The 22,628-nt window shown below is 37.5% G+C and overlaps 1 protein-coding gene across 3 annotated transcripts in view; it reads right to left on the bottom strand.

The window, feature by feature from the left end:
* CaMKII (Calcium/calmodulin-dependent protein kinase II) overlaps positions 1-22,628 on the bottom strand; it is a 789,323-nt gene that overhangs the window by 6,943 nt on the left and 759,752 nt on the right. For all 3 annotated transcript variants that reach the window (XM_090404176.1, XM_090404177.1, XM_090404178.1), the window contains one exon: positions 21,758-21,872. In XM_090404176.1, coding sequence (XP_090260302.1) covers positions 21,758-21,872 — 115 coding nt within the window. The remainder of the gene's footprint in view (positions 1-21,757; positions 21,873-22,628) is intronic.

The raw sequence follows: 22,628 nt of genomic DNA, 5'->3' as shown, positions 1-22,628 counted from the left end.
CAGATCTCTTGTCTCCCCTACTTCCTCCAGTATAACTCCTCCCATAGAGTATGCAGCATCCCATCGATGTTTCCCAAACCTCAAGACCTTACATTTTGCTGCATTAAACTGACACCCCCATTCATTTGCCCATCTATCTAGCTTATTTAAATCCTCTTGCAGGGCTACCACATCTGCACTATTACTAATAATCGTTCCAAGCTTCGCATCATCTGCAAACAACTGAATATCCCCCTGCAATCCACTGGCTATGTCATTGATATAAAGGTTAAACAATATAGGTCCTAGTACTGAGCCCTGTGGGACCCCACTTGTAACCCTCTGCCTCCTGGAAACTGCTCCACCATACACAACTCTCTGATACCTATCAGACAGCCAATCCTGAATCCAGTTGACCAATCTGACATCCAGACCCATGTGCTGCAACTTAAATATCAGCTTATCATGTGGCACCCTGTCAAATGCCTTCGCCAAGTCTAAGAAAATTGCAGTATATGCCTTTCCCTCATCTAATGCTCTTGTAACTTTATTATAAAAGGCTAGCATATTGCTAAAACAAGAGCGTCCTTTCACAAATCCATGTTGATTCTCACAGATAACATTACCCTCATCTGCCCAATGCTGTACACGGTCCCTCACTACTTTCTCCAAGATCTTAACAACTACTGATGACACACAGACTGGCCTATAATTAGACACTTCCAGTCTGTTACCACCCTTATGCAATGGCACTATCTTACCTTCCTTCCATTCCCTGGGCACCTTTGCCAAAGCCAGACTTTCATTGAAAAGCCACGTTAAAGGTACTGTCAATTCCCTAGCACATTCTCTCAAAACTCGTGGCGAAATACCATCCAGTCCCACAGCTTTACTGACATCCAGAGTACTCAGTATCTGAAACACACTCTCCTCCTGTACCTCCAGACCTCGTACCAGTCCTATCCCTCTAGCATTAAAACTGACTCCTCTAGGATGAAATACTCCAATAAAGTGTTCATTGAACAATTCCACTATGTCCTCTGCATCAGTCACTCTATTCCCATTTTTATCCCACAATATCATTCTTCCACAGTCATTTCTCCTCCTACTGGCCACATAGCTAAAAAATTCCCTAGGATTTTCTTTGGATCTTAGGGCCAATCTCCTCTCATATTCCAGTTTCGCTTTCCTTACCACACGAGTCACTCTTCTGGCCTGTGTCTTATATTCCTCATGCATCTCTTCACCTGTCTCCTTATATCTCTTCCATAGCCTCTTTTTCGCATGCAATTCCTGTTTAATATTGTTTGTCATCCACTTTACTCCAAATTGCGCCCTCTTCTTCACTCGTGGTATACAACTTACCATTGCTGATAACAAATATTCTTTCACAATTTCCCACGCACTGGTGATATCCCTGCCTTCCAATTCCTCCCTCCATGAAACTTCCCGAAGTTGACGTCTAAGACTATTATAATCACCTGCCTTATAATTCCACATAAGTTCCCGTCTCTTTGATACTCCTGCATGTCTATTCATTTTCCAAGTCAAAACCATATGGTCACTCTCTCCAACTGGTGGGAGAGACGTCAACTCAGTTATTATCAACTCTTCTGATGCTATAACCAAATCCAAAATTTTTGAACCTCTTGTTCCCTCTTAAGTGCCACATATTGTGAATTGTAGTGAAGAGTGGTGTTTAACAAACTTTTTTTAGACTGCAAAATTCTACATTAAAAATGTTTCTTTTTATTCTAAGAAAATTTTCATTAAAAATTATTGTAAGAGACAATGTATGGTGATGTGCAAATATTTTTATGCAAAAAATGTAAGGAAAGGTGAATCATTTGCTATCAGTCATGACCTAACACAAAAAGCCAATCTACCAACCAGAATACCAGATAATCCTCATCATTCTACCAATGCTCTTGACCTTTTCTTAACCAACTCTCTCTCTCTCTCTCCAAATATACCATGGATATCTCCCTTGGCAAACTCTAATCACAATCTTATTCAAGACTCTTTCTCTACACTTCATCCTCCTCCCAACGAATTTGTAAAATTGGTTGGGAGGAGGATGAAGAAAAAGGCACTGTAAATGTGCCAACTGGAATGACTTTCGGAATTTTTATGCTGCTTTTCCATGTTCAGATTACTTTCGTTCTCACAGTCCAAACACCTGCACTGAATTAGTAAATGAAATAATCCTCACTGAATGAGAGGCTTCATTCCTTATTTCACTGCAAAAACCCAGCCTATACCCAAGCTCTGGTTCTCAAAAAAATGTGCCAATCCCGTCCATGATAAAAATGCAGCTTATGTTTCGTTGGCTTAAACTAAAAACTCTAGTTTGACATTCAGCTTATACAACAGCCAGAAATGTGTAAAAAAGTTATCAGTGATTCCAAAGCAGATATTTCATAAGAATGAAATGCAATAAACTTGCTTACTGCTCTTGTTAAGGCTGTTAGGCATAACTTCGGCCCTTCCATGCTGCCATCTCTCTTACATTCTGATGACCCATCTCTCATCCTAACCTCATCCAAAGAAAAGGCAGACTTCTTTGAGTTGGCTTTTTCCTCCAACTCCTGTATGACCAAAGCAAATCACCCTCCATACTTCCACCAAACTGTCCACTGCATGCTTCCTCTGAATCTTCACCAAAAGAACATCAGAAAAATTCCAGTTAATCTTGATACTGATAAGGTTCCTGCTCTAGATGGTATTTTTCCAGTTGTGCTCCAGAATTGATACCCATCCTGTATTGTCTATATAAACTTTCATATTCTACTGGCATCTACCCAATAGTATGGAAACAAGCCCACATCGAAGCCTATACCCAAAAAAGGGAGTCAAAAGTCGGCCATCTCACCATCGTCCCATTGCTCTCACCTCGGTACTTTCAAAATGATGGAAAAGATCATCAACAACCAGCTTCTTCATTACCTGGAGACTCATCCATTAATTAGTGTTCACCAATATGGATTCCATCATTCTCATTCTACATCCAACCTCCTAGCTAATCTCACCTACCTTTGGACTCAAGGCCATGGAAAGATTTGTAGAAACTCACATTATTGCTCTCCATATATTTCTGAAGCATTTGATCATCTTGCACTGAGACATCCTGTAAACAAGCTGCCATTTTATGGCCTTCCTTCTACACTGTGTATTGCCAGCTTCCTCACTCATCATTCATTGTGTATCATGGTGGATGGCTTCCTATCATTAGATTTTCCCATCAGTGCTGGAGCGTCTCAGGGTTCTGTACTCTCACCCATGCTTTTCCTCATTTACATCAATGACCTTCTTTCTCTGACTTCAAATCCTATTCACAGCTTCACCAATGACAGCTACACCTCATTCCGCTTTCTCATTCAATAAAACCTGCAATATCTTAATGTTAAATGCCTCAAGATCTTCCATAACCAGTGACTTAACACTGACTCCTCAACATCTTGAAATGCAGTGAAGACAACTTAGTAAATTTCAATGCCAAAAAAACTCAAGCCTGCCTTATCACCTGAAAGAAAAATCCTACATCATCCTCTCTCATTTCTGATAATGTTCCAGTTTCCGTCATTATTATTATCATTCAGAGAGACCTCCAGGGAATCAGCTCATCAAGGGAGAAGGCATACTTTGAACACCAGCTATCATACTTATTCTTGAATTTATTCCAACTGCTTGCACTCACAACATCCGATGGCAATCCATTCCAATCATGCCCCACCCTCTGAAAGAAAAATCTAGCCCTCAACCACCTTCTCAGCAGCCCTCATTCTCAACTTCCAAGGATGATCTATTGTCCTTTCCCCACCTTCCATAAATTGAAAAATTATATCAATTGAAATCATGTATAACCCTTTCAGAAGTTTGTATATCTCAATCATATCACCTCCTCTTTCTCCTGTTTGCTAGTGTCTGCAGTCTACAAATTCTCATCTGTCTTCATAATCAGTATTCCACAATCCTGATATCATTTTTTTTAAGACTCTCCTTTGTACTCTCTCCAATACATCAGAATCACAACAGAAACCAAGAGACCAGACCTGCACACAATAGCCCAAGTGAGGTTTTATCAAGGCCTTGTAAAGAGGCAAAATGACATCCTTATCTTTACATATGAACGTATTTTTCAGCATTGTAATTATCTTTTGAGTTGTATTTGAAATCTTTGCCACATGGCCCCTGAACTTCAACTTCCTATCTAGTAACATTCCAAGATCCCTAGCCTCATCAGTTTCTTCTAGCATAATCCCACCAATATAATATGACAATGGATAGCTAATCAAGTTGAAGTGAATGAATTTACATTTAATGACACCCATTTCCCCCTGCCCATAATTCCAGCCTATTCAAATCATTCTGCAAGTACTGCATATCAGCAGCATTCCTGATTACCCCACCTATCTTTGCATCATCTGCAAATAGCTGTATGTCACTTGTCAAATCCTTCCCAATATCATTAATGTGCAGATTGAATAACAGTGGACCAAGCACTGATCTTTGTGGTATACCACTTGTTACCTTAAATCTTGCAGACTCACATTTCCCCATATACCACTTTTTGATATCTGTCAGTCAGCCATCCTCTTATCGATGCTAATATTCTATAACTCAAACCCATTTTCTCCAATTTATGCAACAGTCTACCATGCTGTATTTTGTCAAAAGCCTTAGCAAAATCCAAAAGTATCATGGTGAATCCATTCCCCTTGTCTAGTTCAATGGTAACATTGTTATAGAATGTGAGCAGGTTGCTAAAACATGACCTTCCCTTAGTAAACCCATGTTGTTCATTGCAAAGTAGAGATTCACCGTCAACCCATTTCTGAATGCGAGCCCTAACCAATTTTTCCAAAATCTTCACCACCATTTCTGAGATACTAATTGGTCAAAATATAAGACTTATTGTTAAACTGACCCTAGATTTTTAATTCGTACGTATGTTTGTACAATATTGCCTGCCGGTTTCACTAATAACTGACTAGCTTTCTCAAGGCTTGCACAGTACAAAAATATGGTAAACACAAAAAAGGTTTAAGAATATAAAAAAACGTTAGTACTGTTAGGTAGCTAAGGTAACACGTTTGCCTACTATAGTTCTGTTGAACTGAGGGAATTAATTAGATTTTTCCAAGTATTGTTCAGTATGGCCTCTTGATTTCTGTTTAGGTTGTACGTAGCACTACTGCTGCTGCTTTAAATAATCAAAAGCTGTAATCTTTGTCTACGTAGGGCATACAGCTATTATTCCAGTCTATAGTGTGGTTCGAAGTTGAAAAGTGATGTGCTAACCCGGAGGTGATCGTTCTGTTGTGATTTACATCGCCAACATGTTCTTTCGGTCTTATTTCCAGGCTTCTCGAAGTTTGTCCAATGTAGGAAAGACCACACGTGCATGGAATATTATACACACCTGGATATTTATAAAATGGAACACTATCTTTAGGAGATCTTAGAACCTGTCTGATGCTAGTAGTTGGTTTAAATACAATCCTAATGTTATGGGCCTTTAGCAATCTCGCAATTTTGGTGGAAATTGAACCCATAATGGGGATGACTGCTGTTGAAATTTGCTGGGAGACTGTTCTTTCTCATTGGTTATCTTTGTATAGAAATTTGTTGATGATGTTTTGAGGATAACCATTTTGAGATAGTGTTATAACGATTTGAGACAGTTCTGTTTGAACTTCTTCATCATTGAATATAAAGTTTCTAGCTCGATTTCTCAACATGTGGATGCTCTGTTTATGTGACCTATGATGGTTTGAAGAGTAATGTAAATATCGTCCAGTGTCTGTAGGTTTTTTGTAAATTGACAGTTTGATATTGTTACCTTATCTTTTAACTAGTACGTCCAAGAAGTGTAGCTGTTCGTTGTTTTCTACTTCTAGAGTAAATTTGATTTTATTGTGGAGTGCGTTGATTCTATTGACAAACATATGTAAGGTTTTCCATGTTGTCTTGCCATATGATAAAGATATCGTCTACATATCTCCGCCATATTGAAGGTTTCGGAGTAATGCTGGTGAGCATTTCATTTTTAAATTTCTCCATGAAGGTCTCCACATGGTGGTGACAGAGGGCTGCCCATGGCTAGGCCTTCTAATTGTTTGTATACCTTGTTGTTAACTTTGAAGAAATTTGATTGTAGGCAATGCTTAAACATCTTTGTAATATCAGCAGGAAAGAGATCTTTGATAATGTTCATGACTTCTTCTACTGGTACATTCGTGAACAAGGATACTACATCTGGACTGGCCATTATGTCTGTTTGTGTTATCTTCACGTTTTTGAGTTTTTCAACAAAGTGTTTAGAATTTTTTATGTAGGATGTTTGTCTAATTTTTCCCTTAAGTAAGTTCGCTAGGTGCTTAGCCAATAGGTAAGTGGGGGAGGACCTGCCATCCACAATTGGACGAAGTGGCACTTCTTCCTTATGCACTTTAGGTGCCCCATACAGTCTAGGAGTAATGGGATGTGAAGATTTAAGTTTTCATTTTAGTTCTTGAGGCCAAGTATTCATGTTACGGATCAGGAAGTTTGTCTCATTATGGTTCTTCATGGTAGGATCTTTGTTGAGGATTTTGTATGTGGAACTGTCTGATAGTAAGTCGTTTATCTTCTTGAAATAGTCTTTTGAGTTTAGGATGACAGTGGCATTCCCCTTCTCCGCTTTAGTTATTATTATTTCTTTGTTCTTCCTCAAGTTCAGAATAGCTTTCCTATCATGTGGAGTGGTATTCAGTTTTGGTTGTTTTGCTGTTGCTAGGATGATTGTGCTTTGGAATCTAATATTGTTCGCTACAACTTGTGGTAGTGGGTAGAGATGTTTTTCAATTTCATACATAAAGTCTGTTTTAGGAATGTAATTTAGAGTGATTGAAAAGTTAAAACCTTTCTTTAGTATACCTGATTCATGTTTCGAAAGGCAGTGATCCGACATGTTGAAAATCACTTTGCTATCTGAGAGGCCTTTGTGTATCTGGTATTTTTTCTTGTAAAGTTCTTTAAATTTCCTAATTTGTTTGGCTTTATTTAACTGGAAAGTTTTTCGTAGCTCTGTTCTATCATGTGGTCTATATTATTCCAGGTCGTGTAATCTAGACTATAAGAAATGTCATCAAAATAGTTGCGGCAATTACTATCACTTATATTCAATTCGTACCTGATGTGTTGGATTCTTTCTCTGAGTAGTGCCAATGAAGTCCTTTGGTAAATTCTTTTGGTTTGTATGGATTGAATATGTCCTTTGAAAGAAAGGTGTTAACTTTTCAATCACTCCAAATTACATTTCTAAAATAGACTTATGTGTGGAATTGAAAAAAGTCTCTACCCACTACCACAAGTTGTAGCCAACGATATTAGATTCCAAAGCACGATCATCCTAGCAACAGCAAAACAACCAAAACTGAATACCACTCCATATGATAGGAAAGCTATTCGGAACTTGAGGAAGAACAAAGAAATAATAATAACTAAAGTGGACAAGGGGAATGCCACCATCATCCTAAACTCAAAAGACTATTTCAAGAAGATAAACAACTTACTATCAGACAGTTCCACGTACAAAATCTTCAACAAAGATCCTACCATGAAGAACCATAATGAGACAAACTTCCTAATCCGTAACATGAATACTTGGCCTGAAGAACTAAAACGAAAACTTAAATCCTCACATCCCATTGCTCCTAGACCGTATGGGGCGCCAAAAGTGCATAAGGAAGAAGTGCCACTTCGTCCAATTATGGATGGCAGGTCCTCCTCCACTTACCTATTGGCTAAGCACCTAGCGATACTTAAGGGAAAAATTAGACAAACAGAATCCTACATAAAAAATTCTAAACACTTTATTGAAAAACTCAAGAACGTGAAGATAACACAAACAGACATAATGGCCAGTCCAGATGTAGTATCCTTGTTCACGAATGTACCAGTAGAAGAAGTCATGAACATTATCAAAGATCTTTTTCCTGCTGATATTACAAAGATGTTTAAGCACTGCCTACAATCAAATTTCTTCAAAGTTAACAACAAGGTATACAGATAATTAGAAGGCCTAGCAATGGGCAGCCCTCTGTCACCAACATGTGAAGACCCTTTCATGGAGAAATTTAAAAATGAAATGCTCACCAGCATTACTCCGAAACCTTCAATATGGTGGAGATATGTAGATGATACCTTTATCATATGGCAAGACAACATGGAATACCTACATATGTTTGTCAATAGAATCAACGCACTCCACAATAAAATCAAATTTACTCTAGAAGTAGAAAGCAGTGAACAGCTACACTTCTTGGACGTACTAGTTAAAAGACAAGGTAACAATATCAAACTGTCAATTTACGAAAATCCTACAGACACTGGACGATATCTACATTACTCTTCAAACCATCATAGGTCACATAAACAGAGCATCATCCACATGTTGAAAAATCGAGCTAGAAACTTTATATCCAATGATGAAGAAGTTCAAACAGAACTGTCTCAAATCATTATAACACTATCGCAAAATGGTTATCCTTGAAATATCATCAACAAATTTTTATACAAAGATAACCAACGAGAAAGAACAGTCTCCCAGCAAATTTCAACAGCAGTCATCCCCTTTATGGGTTCAATTTCCACCAAAATTGCGAGATTGTTAAAGGCCCATAACATTAGGATTGTATTTAAACCAACTACTAGCATCAGACAGGTTCTAAGATCTCCTAAAGATAGTGTTCCATTTTATAAATATCCAGGTGTGTATAATATTCCATGCACGTGTGGTCTTTCCTACGTTGGACAAACTTCGAGAAGCCTGAAAATAAGACAGAAAGAACATGTTGGCGATGTAAATCACAACAGAACGATCACCTCCGGGTTAGCACATCACTCTTCAACTTCGAACCACACTATAAACTGGAATAACAGCTGTATGCCCTACGTAGACGAAGATTACAGACATCGATTATTTAAAGCAGCAGCAGTAGTGCTACGTACAGGCAGCCACCTAAACAAAAATCAAGGGGCCATACTGGACGATACTTGGAAAAATCTAATTAATTCCCCCAGTTCAACAGAAATACAGTACACGAATAATCATATTATACGTTTGCATGTAACGCATGTTCATGATACTGAGTAGAAATGTCACGCGAACGTGTTACCTTAGCTATCTAACAGGTACTAAATTTTTTTGTATTCCTAAACCTTTTTTGCATTTACCATTTTTTATACTGTGCAAGCCTTAAGAAAGCCAGTCAGTTACTAGCGAAACCGGCAGGCAATATTGTACGAACATACATACGAATTAAAAATCTATGGTCAGTTTAACAATAAGTCTTATATTTTGTAATATTTTACGACCAAAAACACGTATAATTTTAATACTAATTGGTCGTTAGTTGGATACATCGGTCTTTGCACCACCCTTGTGCAATGGAATTACCATACATTCCTGCGGAATCTTCTGAGACTCATATTACACTCATTAGCTGAACAACCTCTTCTGCTCTTCTGCATCTGTAACTCTCACGCCATTTGGATTTAGAAGAGTTATTCTTTCATATTCATTCTTTCTTTTACTTGCAGCATATCGAGAGAATTCTTGAGGGTTGTATTTAGCACACAGAGTCAGTTTCTTTCCACACCCAGACTTTGCTTTCCATACAACAGTTGTAAATATTCTAGTCTAGTGCTTATAACGTTCATAATAGAAATCATCCTTATGCACACTGTATTCCTTCCACACTGTCCTTTTCTTATGAATCTCTTGCTTAATAAGATTACACATCTATTTGACTCCTACCCTATTTATTCTTTGAACTCTGGGAACACATTCTGATATCGCATCATTTAAGTATTGCTTAAATGATGTGATATCAGAATGGTCCACGCGGTTAGCCTAGTGGCTTTGCGCTTCGCAACCATATGCCTGGGGAAGGAGTGTCCTAGGTTCGATTCCCGTCAGAGACGTGAGGAGCTGAAGGATCTTCCTCAGCCATAGCCAAGTTAGCCGGTCTTGGGCGCGGGCAGTAGGGTTTTTTCCACCAGTTTATCTGGTGTTTTTCATCCCGCAAGCAGGCAAACCGGCCCCGTGAACACACGGATCTACAGCCAAGAATACCTTGAGGCATAGGAGTGACCATTCTATCCTCGTATTTCGGTTACGAAATCCAAGCATGCTTGGAAGGTTGTGGGCCTTAAAGGCCTGTTAAAGCTATTGGGATAGATAGATTAAATGCTTCCCATGCACTGTTAATATTCTTTCCATCCAGCAACTGATACCATTCCACTGAACTCAGTATACTCCTCAGTTGGTCATAATTTTCTGCTTTGTAGTTCAGCATGTAACCATTTCTAAGTGGAACATTCATAAACTTAGTCACTTCCCAAGTGAGTACTGCATGATCGCTGTCACCAACCGGAGGAGAATGGTTATGTCTTTAACTGAAACGCCCTCTGACACTATAATCAAATCTAACACTTTTTGACCTCGAGTTCCTTCTGTCAAGAACAACTTTTTCTTCTTGGGTTGACTGTCATATTCAGTTTATTCTGGCACAAACATCTTACTCATATGGCTCCTTAGCCTATAGAAAGCTCTTTTCCATTCTAAACATTACTTCTCTTCCTCTCAACTCCTGACACTCTGTAAGTCTCAGATCCATCCAATTCCATAATACTGGTCCCACATTTGGGGTGGAGCACCCAAGACCTCTATAAGAAATCTTCATGATATTCAAAGAGCGCAATCCACTCAACAGATGATCTTTCACTCACAGACTCCCACCAGTCACTTTATCATAGGTACTCTAATTCAGCACGGTGCCTTTTCTATAGGTACTTTCTTTTTACATAGGAAACCCTGCTCTATCTCTCTATTGTTCCACCAGGCAAGGTGGAAGGATAGAGCACCTACATAGCAAGACATTTGAGGTTGATGTTAGTCATACTGCAGAAGAAACATGTCCAAGGAAATATGTGAGTGTGTTGCTCTGGTATGATAATGTGGAATGGAGAAGAAGAGCAATGATGACGAATGAAATAATATCAAGAATGTGCAGGAAACGAGGTCTGAAATATGTGGATGCATGGAGTATGTCTGAGGATAGAAGAGCTGTATGCAAGAGATGGACTACATTTAAATGTAAAAGATTAAAGGCATTTGGATAGACAGTTGTTTTCTGGGCAATAAGGTATGTTGGGACAGGGAAACTAGAATCGCACAGGCAGAATGTTACAGGGATGACCCCATATGGGGATAGTGACTTGATAAATGAGGGGAGGTGTATACTGTATTACAGAGCCAGGTGAAGTATGAGAGGAGTAATAATGGCTATAAGAATACTGGCAATGCACTGGTTTTTCTGTATACAAAAAGGATATATAGCAGCATTAGGAATGAAGGAAATGAGTTTGTGGCATTGACTGACTCGGTCTCTGCAAGGTTGTTGGTGTCATTGAAACTTGGTTAACTGAGAAGGATGTTCATAACTATTATTTTTTAGAAAATAACAATGTATACTAAAATATTAATTACGAGCCGAGCCCTCCTGCTTTGCTGAGGTGAACTTATACTGCCAGCGGTTCACTTCAGGGTATTTACTCAAGTATTTGGTGCTGGTGCTTTTGTCATGGTGTAGAGTTGTGAGCATGATAATACTTCTTTGTAAACAACATTAGAAGTTTCATCATCCTCGACAAAATAATTAAATTCTCAGGACTGCTAACTCAAGAACAAGCTACATATAACTATCCATGGATGAAACATTCACAGTTTAAATCTTAACCTGCATATCTAAGGGTCCTTGGGCTTTATTAATCATCATTGCAAAGCAAACTCTTATCAGAAATTGTAAACGTTTGAATGCAAATGGATAGTCTGAAGGATTGAGGGTTATCCGAGGAATGAAAACAATTTCTCTGCTACTAGGACCTGCAAATATCATTTCTATTGTATTCGATTTCAATGATTTTACTTGAAGCATACTTCCCTTGCAAAAATTGGGGGAAGGGTTCAGATTTCGGAGCAACTTAATAAGAACACCTTTTTCAATTTAATTCCATGACCAGGCAATTCAGGTGGATTAAGCAAATTTAAAAATTCCATGGAAAAATGAACTGCATGATCTACATCCACAGGAGTATCTATTGATTTGTAAACACTAACAGATCTATTAACCCTATTAAGAAACAACTCATTCATTATTGGCACAGCATGATTTCGAGGTGCGAGGATAGTCTCTTCCTTGAACCAAGAAAGTGACTTTTCTGTTATGTTCTCAATAAATGGGTAGACACTGCACAACAGTTCATATGCAGTTTGGAAAATTTTACCAATATTTAGGAGTGTTAATATACTAGCGACGTCCAGAAAGTAAGTTCCGATGGGCTGTCAGAGTAACAAAAATATACTTACAAAAAAAACTTTATTAGAAATTAAAGTAGACATCTTTCACTACTTTTCTACATAATTTCTGCCACTGTTCAGGCACTTATCATAACGGGGTGCCAAGAGTTGTATACCTTCATCACAGAAGGTTGCTGTCTGTGATGCAAACCATGTATTGACTGCTTCTTTGACCTCGTCATTGTCTTGAAACCGCCGGCCACCAATGAAAGATTTCAGATGTTTGAACAGGTGAAAGTCGCTTGGCACGAGGTCAGGACTATATGGGGGATGATGGAATTGTTCCCAGCCAAAGGTGATGAGAAGTTGTTGTGTTATGCCGGCCGCGTGTTTTCCATAAACCTCAATAATCTGTTGATGAATTTCAGTTGCTTTAACGTTCCTCGCATTCAAGAAACGGATAACTGACCTAATTTCACATGCAGTGGGCAATTCGATTTTCTTAGACATTATAAACACACACCAAGAAGCATATGCACCGCGAGAATGTCTGAAAATGGCACCAACACCTTGCTAAGGAATCAAGAAACTCAGCATGCATGAGCACCATTGTGATCGCAGCGCTGCAGTGAAAATATTTAAAAACACATCTTACTTTCTGGATGTCCCTCGTAATTTTTCCATCTCTTTGCTGTACTTCACCATTGCCAATTCTTAACATTTCTGAGGAGAAGGATGTGTATTGTGTCTCCATGTAGGTGAACATGCATATTGGTTCTGAGAGAAAACTTCTCTATATATCATGCCCTGGTGACAGGGCAGGCATTCATTTCATTCATCTTGGTTCCGCAGGATACGATGGGCAGTGTTTGTCGAAAATATGGGAAATAAAACAGTTATTCCACCCATTCTTTGATCATCTGATCTAATATCCTTCAGTGTTCTGTCAAATGCTTCAATATGTTTTATGGGACATTGTACATTCATCCCAAACAATCAAAGAAACCTTTTATAATAATTTCAACAAATTACTTTGTTTTGATATATTGCATATAGGTGCATCATTAGTCACACTTGTAAAGGGTATTCTGAAAGCAGAATGAGCAGTTCGACCACCTTGCAACAGAGTTGCTGCTATACCTCAGGATGGAAAAGCCAGAGCGATTTTACCTTGGCTTCTCAACTTAGCTAATAACAAATTTAGTAAAAATGTTTTCCCGGTGCCACCTGAAGCATCCAAGAAAAACGGTTTCCCTGATTGTTTTTCATAGCTTGTTAAGACATTGTGAAAAACTTCAGCTTGATTAATCTGAAGTTAGCGATTGTTTGTGCTGACTTAATAGATCCTGAAGTTCATTGAAATTATATGAGATTTTCTGGATTAAATCTTATTTAGAGGCAAAGGAGTGTTCAGCTCAATAATATAATTTCACTCTGTCTATTTAGTCACATACACATTGCTGCAGGAGTCAAGCGACTTATAGAACTTGCTCTTCGTCGTGGCATATTGGGAAAAAAATAAAATACCTACTAATAATTATAAAAATACTAATAAACATAATAATGGTAAAAATGAAAGAATTTAATATAACAATATCTAACAATAGAATTTAACAATATCTGGTCACAAAATAGCTGCCAGATATTGTTAAAGTGCAGGCTATGGAGGGAGGTAAAAAAATAAGCTCCTTTCCTTTCCATGTGATGGTGACACAGCACCATCTAGTCCCCCCAAATTTTATCCAGGCTCCGGAACCTATGCCGGTTCCGGAGCCCGGATAAAATAGGTCTGATTCGTCAGCCTATGCTGACGAATCAGACCTATGGCTGGGTTAGTATTCCTGGCTGTAATCCACGTGTGTTCACAGGGCCGATTTGCCTGCTTCCGGGATGAAAAACACCAGATAAACTGGTGGAAAAAACCCTACTGAAAAACAGGGTGCATCTTATATGCCGATACTCACAGAACAGAAGATGTTAAAAATCAACTCAAGGAATTGAAAACTCAGTTAGCTGTAATTCCAGGAGATCTAACTAATTAGCTTCAACCTTTAGATGTCTGTATTAATAAATTTAAGGGATTTATGAAGGACAAGTGGAACAGCTGGATGCAGTCTTCAGATTTTAAGGTTATGCCACCAGGAAGAAGCCTATCATTTTGCAAGTTTGTGAGTGGGTCAAAACTTCATGGGATGCTGTGAAAACTGAGACAGTTGTTAAATCATTTAAGAAGTGTGGCATTAGTAATGCACTGGATGGTACAGAGGAAAATTTGTTGTATGAGGACTCAGATTCTGATTTAGAAGAGGTTTCAAGTGTCTCTTCATTTAGCTCTGGAGATGAATTTCTGGATTTTGACGAAGAAGATTAAAAGGTGGGTACTCTTTCCTAGTTAGATTAGGTATTTGTTGAAAGTAGACCTACTTATTACATTATATTTGAAATACTGTAAATTCATTATAATATTTAGTGATAAAGTTTTTTCCTAAAAAATGTGTACAAAAAAGGGGTGCGTCTTATAGGCCGGTGCATCTTATACGCTGGCAATTACGGTAATTTAATTTACTGAATTCTTCGCTTTACATTGTTTCTTAACTTTTGCATTCTAAATGACCATACCCTGCTTTGTCCATTTTCTAGATTTGTTAATTGCTGTGTTGATGACTGTTTATAGTTTCCCATGCAACAGAATACGCTATACAAAACATGCACATTTGCCCTGCAAGTATGCATGTTTTGTATATTCCTCTGTGTGTCACTATGTTCAACTGGTGGTGTTTTTTGCATTTTTTTGCATTCACTTTATGCCATTCAGTAGTGCAAAGTATAGTAACCTCATGAAAAACTGGATATGAGCTAACATATTTTATTGATTTCTATTCACCTATTTATCTGCTGTGTATGAACTAATTCTACAACACAAACAAGCATTATAGGAGAAACAACTGTATGAGCAAACTGCTAAAACTTGACCTAGTAAATTTATGTTCTTTGCAAAATGTTTGTCTATAGATGCATTTCTGCATGCTAGTTCCTAGCAATTTCTCTAAAATATTCATTACCAGTCCCAGAGATACTGATAAGTCGGTAGTTGGACAGATTGGTTTTTGCACCATCCTTGTGCAACAGCACTATCCTACATGTTTTCTATTCTTGTGAGATCTTTCCTCAGCTCATACTGAAGTCATACAAACCAGTTCAGCTGAAAATTCTTTTAGCATACATGCTGATATTCCATTGGTCACTATTGTCGAATTTTATCAAGACTATGCAACAGTTCTTGAACCTCTTTCTCATGCACCTCTATCTCTTCATCCAATGTAGGGTTAATACCATGTGACACAGACCCCACTGATAGATCTTAGATTCAAATTCAATTTTTGCCTTTAGCCAGCACAGCCTTTTTGATACTCAGATTTAGCTTACTGTACAAAACTTACATCTCTTCTGATCTTTGCTTTATTTATTTCATACACCCTGCACTCTTATTCTCATTATATTTCTTACATAACATCATCTTCTAATAGATTTCTTGCTTAAAAAGGTGGCAGATCCATTTCATTCCAACCCTATTCATTCTTTGAATCTAGGAACAAATTTAGCCATTTTCAAACAAATTTAGAACATTTTCAAAGCTTCATATGCACTGCTGATATCCTTCCCATTCAGTAACTGATACTATGGGACCAAAGATGGTATTCTGCTGAGTTTATAATTTCTAGTTCAGCATGTAACCTGTCCTAATTGGAATATTCATATACTTAGCTACTTCTCAGGAAGATTATAGCATGATAACTATCACTAAACACATTCTAAATTGAGACACTGATGTTACGATCCATCTGACCCTACTATACCTCCCGCCAAGAAGGTGTACAGTAGGGTTAAGAATTGTGGTAATTAATAATTTACTATTTTTCCCTAGAACATAAATAATGAGTTCCTTTTTCTTATGCTGCTTGAGAACGTTATCTCTCAATAGTTCAATAAATTCTTCTTTCTTATCATGAGGTTTCTTTGCTACTTAATGAATGCTTGGATAATTTAAGTCACCCATAATGATTACTCGTTTGGTACATGCTCCTTCTGATTCTCTCCCAAGCTCTTCAAGGAAGACTAAGGGTTTGTCAGATAAGTGTCGATGCTGACAGTAAAAAGAAAACACGATTGAAATCTGATGCCAAAGTACAAGAAAAAAGACTCATGCTGGCTCGGACGTCACCCGGTCAAACAAGGTCCGCATCCCCAATCGAGTAATCAGGGTTGGATTGAAAAATCAGTTACTGAAAACAAAGACAAAAAAATCAAACTGGCCTGTAAAGGATGGAATATCAATTGGCACATGGAATGTCCATACTCTGGGCAACTGGAAAATTGCAGTTGCTTCAAGAAGAAATGAAGAAATACAGATGTGATATATTGGGTATTTCAGAAATGAGATGGACATTGTCAGAAGAATCAAATGGTGGAAGAGTTCTCTGGTCAGGAAATGAAAGTAAGCATGAAGCAGGCATAGGTTTCCTGCTAAGCAACAAGGCCTGTCAGGCAATGATAGGATACAAACCAGTTAGTGAAAGAATAATAGTTGCAAGATTCAGTGACCAACCATTTACTATCACAACCATTCAAATATATGCACCCACTGCAGAGAGTGCAGATGAAAACATTGAGAGATTTTACAGGGATCTACAACTAGTAATTGATGAAGTACCGAAGCAGGATATACTCATCATTGGAGGAGACTGGAATGCAAAGATTGGCAAAAATAACACAGGATGGGAAAAGGTTATGGTAAAATTTGGATATGGAGAAAGAAATGAACGTGGAGAGATGCTTCTGGAATTTGCCACAGATAACAACCTGATGATTTGCAATACTAAATTCCAACAAAAACATTGTCGTAAATGGACGTGGTGCTCCTTCAATGGCAAACACAGGAATATGATTGACTTAATATTAATAGACCAGAAATGGAGAACCTCAGTTCAACAGTGCAGATCATTCCAAGGAGCTGATATTGATTAGGACCACAGCTTAGTGATTGCGAATATAAGACTAAAACTGAAACAGAAGTACAAAGGAAAGTTCCAAAAAGCTAGAGACATCTCAAAACTAAATGGACAGGTTAAGAACAGCATATCAGAACATATTGGAAACTAAGACCCCAAATGAAAAACAAAATATAAATACAAGAGCAGAACAACGGACTATAGTACTAAAAAAAGCAGTAGAGGAAGTAATTCCTGAAAGAGAAAAGATCAACAAGAAATGGATAACTCAGGAAACCCTAAAATTGGTACAAGAGAAAAGAGAACTGAAACTTAAAAGAGATAATTCAGAGGCAACAGATGAGTTATACAGCCAAAAATGCAATGAAGTACGGAAAGCAGCAAGATCTGATAAAGCCAAATGGTTGGAGGACAAGTGCAAAGCCATTGAATAGTACCATGGAGAACACAAAACTAGAGAGGTCTACAAACTTATAAGAAATGTCAATAGGAAGTGGCAAACAAGATCAGTAACAGTCAAAGATGAAAATGGTAAAGTACTGATGGACAAGACAGAAATCATACACAGATGGACAAGATATTGTAGCGAACTATATAAAAATCAACTAAATGATACTGCAACAAAGCAATCTCTCCACCAGCAGAGATATTTGAAAATGACATCTTGGAAGAGGAGGTGAATAAGGCTATAAAACATCTCAAGAACAACAAGAGTCCTGGAAATGACAACATAATAGGTGAGATGCTAAAATATGGGGGAGAATCAGTTGCAAAAGAAATACATAAGCTATGTAATGAAATATGGAGATCAGGGTATGCCCCCGAAGAGTGGAAAAAATCGGTCTTGGTTGTTCTTCATAAGAAAGGCAGTGCTTTATAATGCACCAATTACAGAACTATTGCATTAATGAGTCATCTTGGCAAAGTGCTGAATGATGAAAATACTAACAGAGCACCTGAAGGGGCATATGGAGGCACATCTTCTGGATGAGCAAGCCAGATTTTGACAAGATCGAAGTACAGTGCAACAAATACGTGCACTAACAGCAGAGAAAGCTTGAAGAAAGAACAAAAAGATATATTGTTGTTTCGTGGACTTCCAAAAAGCATTTGATAATATTGACCAAAATATAACATGGGCTGTCTTGGAATCCTATGGTGTGGACAATAAATTGATCCGCCTGCAGAAAGATATAAGCAGTCAAGCACAAACAAAAACCAGAATTGCAGGTGAGACTGGAGATTGGTTTGCCACTAGTTAAGGCACAAGACAAGGGGACTCAATATCACCAATAATCTTCATCACACACCTGGGGAGAACACTAGATAAGATTAAAGAAGAAGGTGGGGGCATTTCAATAAATGGCATGAGAATAAACTACCTCTGCTTTACAGATGACATCATCGTGATTGAAGAAGACGCAGCAAGGCTGGAACAGATATTGCAAACACTATACACAGAAGGAAAAAGATATGGACTAAATGTCAACTTTGAAAAAACTAAAACAATGATATTTGGACAACAGGAGTTACTGAACAGAGTTACGATAGACAGATTTCAACTGGAAAATGTGGAACACTTCACATATCTTGGATGCCACATGACACATGACTTGGAACCCAAAAAAGAGATAAAAATTACCAGAGCAACAACTATTATAAAAGCCATGGACAAAATATGGAAGAGCCGAGCTATAAAGATGCAAACTAAACTGCGCATTGTAGAAACCTGTATCTTCAGCAGCATGCTCTATGGATGCGAAGCCTGGGTACTCCTGAGAGAATCTGAAAGGAGAATATTTGCATTTGAGAGGAAGTGCTATAGAGAGATCTTGAGAAGAAGCTGGATACAGAAAGTGAACAATGAGGAAATCTACAGACGAATACAACCAAAAGAAAACCTGATCCAGAAAATAATCAAAAGGAAACTACATCTATTTGGCCAAATATGTAGAATGAATAATGAGAGAAAATTAAAAACATTGCTGTTTGCAATGGAAGAATCATATTAAGATGGCAGCAGACACCTAAGGGCATTGAACCATAGTTGTTGATGATGATTACACGTTTGGTACACAGCAGGGTAATTTTGCGATGCATTTTAATGTCACCAGCAGCTGAACAGCTAGTTCTAGCAACACCCTACCATACATTTCATTCTATTAGCCTCAACTTCACTGCTACATGGGACATTTTTACTATTATTGCTTTCATGGGTTTTTCCTAATTGAAATCAAATCATCAGATATCATTATTAGTACTCCCTTCTCCTATCTCTTCTGTCCTTCCTAAAAATACCTTTTACACTTGATTTCAGTTAAAATATTTCACTCTGATAGCCAAGTTTCAGTAATTCAAACAATCTTATGCTACAACATATTCATCAAAACAGCAAGCTTAACCCCTTGCTTCCTGATGGTCCTGCTATTTGTATATAGACATAACAAGTTGCCTCTTGACTTTTTCGCATACTTACATTTACAGTAAGCTGGCTAGTTGGTAAACTTTCTCTTTTATGTCTCCAGACACAGTTATAACCTCTGTGTTTTGAACCCAAAGCATTCATTTCTACCCCTTCACCATGCTCAATGACATTCGTATTATTGTTATGCTTGCATACCATACCATACCATACCATATCAGATCTTGCACATAAAACAGATTCTCATCATTTCTTCTATGATGATCTAGTTTTCCTTACTCATGGCAGTAGGTCTCACCCCAGTAAATAAATTATCTGAGCTCCTGATGCCAAATCCATGCAAGTGCAGGCAATCCATTTAATACAAGACTTTTCTACCATAAACTCGCTCTACACATCCCAAAACTCGCACCCATTTCTTTTATTCCGTCTGCACACTGAATCAGTGGCACACTCAGGATTTAATCTTGGAGGGGGCCGAGTTGAGTAGAAGAGTTGAGAATAGACATTACGCATTGCATTCGACCTATGACTGAGCATCTGCAATGATCACTAATTCATAAGCAGTATAGAAATAGAAGACAAGACACAACATAAATTTAAAAAAAAAAAAAGAATTTTAATTATGAAAAGATTTTTGGAAATTTTTCTAATTTTTTTCCCCTTTTTTCTTTGGGGGTGCCAGGGCCCCTTGGCCTCCCCCCCTCTGGGTGTGCCACTGCACTGAATCATTTGTAATCATAGCCCTCCTTAACTTGTAACAAAAACAGTTCCACTACAGTGAAATCACTATTTGATTGCAGTGATGTATATTTTGTAACAAGTGCTTTCAGACTCCGGTAATATAATCTTCTTCTTGCTTGGTTTCCTCATGTCTGAGGACTTGTGACCCTAGCCATAATGTCTCTCCATTTCTTTGTCTTTTGGTGCAGCAATGGTCTACTCCAAAGTAAGCCTAGTGATCTTTTTAATCTGGTCCAACCATCTTGGTCTTGGGCATCCTCTTTTTCTTTGTCCTTCCACTTTTCCCTGGATGATACGTTTTTCCAGGTTGTCATTTTCACGTCTTGAAGTCTGATTGAAATATTTGAGAATTCTTTCGTTTACAATGTCACATAGCTGCCTCTTGATTTTTAGTTGACTTATTATACTTTCATTAGACTATTTGTCCACCTAGGAGACTCTAAACATCCTTCTCACTGCATCTCAATGCTGTTTATCTTGTGTATATCTTTTTGTTGAGTGTCCAAGATTCAGCGCCATAAATGAAAATTGAAAACACCAAGCTATTAACTAATCTTGATTTAGTGGTAAATGTTTCAGTCTTTCCATATTTTCTGCAACTGCACCATTGTAGACCTTGGTAATTCTTCTTTCAATTTCCACCTTCTCAAAGTCAATGTTGTGGGCGAAATTGTCATTTTCATATGTGGCCATGTATTTTGTTTTATCATGATTAATTCTTAAAACCATATTTCAGGCTTTCCCATTCAATTCTTTTAATGGGAGACTCCAGTTCTCCTTTGCTGCTACCTAAGATTATTTATCTTTTTGCCACCAACCGCGAAACCACTATCTTGTCTGTTAAGTGCCTTTCTCATAATGTATTCTCCATCCTTGTCTCACACCTTTCTCAATGTTGAACCGCTAAGATGTTTTTTCATCCATCTTCACTGCAGCTGATTCCTCTCGTACAGTTGTTTTAAAAGGGTGTGTCAAGTGTTATGGGATGCCTTTTACTTGATATTTTCCACAGGTCCATCCTCCCACCTGACATAGTCAAGGTGGGAGGACCTGTGGCCCCTAATACACAAGAGAAGGCCAGTAATATAATACTGATTTGAAATTCAGTGAAATATCAGCAGCTTAATAAATTATACAAATTATGCTGCTACGATTAAATAACATTATGTTATGAATAACAGCCACACAAATGAAGATACAGATACATAAATTAAGTACATAATTATAACAGTCTATACCTATTTAAAGAGCACTTACTTATCCATAAACTGTGTAAGACGAACATATGCTATACAAGCAGCATCTTCCCCAAGAAGGTGTATAGTAGGGCTCAGAATTGTAGTATTTAATGATTTGCTATTTTTCCCTAGAACTTAAATAAAAAAATAGCATTATATATATAAACAAACACATGACAATTTACAAATATGAGATCATCATTCTATTAAACCATATTTCTAAGTAATATATTCACATATATAATATAAACTTTTAGTGTTATAAATATTGTTTGATGGGCTTGAAAGCAATCATTTATAATCTTATCATTTCAAGATGTGTAATCACTTAACTTATTAATGGATAGTCATAAAAGGAGCTATTTTAGTCATTGATGTTTTTGTATTTTTTAGCATATATAGCAACACATATTAGTTACTGCAATTGTTATCCAGAAAAGAACAGCAGCTGTAATACATGATTAAACATATGGTAGTGGAAAGTTTTAGAGGGAAAAAGCCAAATAAAAAATATAGAATCCAGCATAAATTTGTTTGTTTCAGTTATTAAATGTTAACAGTTTTTATTATTATTGTTAATGGGTATCTCCATGTATTCCAAAGACTTATCATGGGAGGCCTCCAACATAGCTCACTATACATATATCTATTAAACTACTCTCAGTGCATCCAGAATTTCATGATAGGAGGCAGAAGCAACCATATTCACACAGTATCTATCATACCACTCCTTAAACTGATTCACTGATGAAGAACTAACAACTACCTCAGACAACCCATTTCACTCATTCACCACCCTCATAGCAAAAAAGTATTTTTAACAGTTATAAGATGATATAAAACAATTATTTCTCAGAGTGGCTCTTGGAAATTTTTTAAAATCAAATCCT

Source organism: Typopeltis vanoorti, chromosome 14, assembly GCF_054136105.1.
Source record: "Typopeltis vanoorti isolate ZY-2024b chromosome 14, IOZ_Tvanoo_1.0, whole genome shotgun sequence".
NCBI classification, from domain to species: Eukaryota; Metazoa; Arthropoda; class Arachnida; order Uropygi; family Thelyphonidae; genus Typopeltis; species Typopeltis vanoorti.
This window is presented reverse-complemented; position numbering and strand designations above follow the sequence as displayed.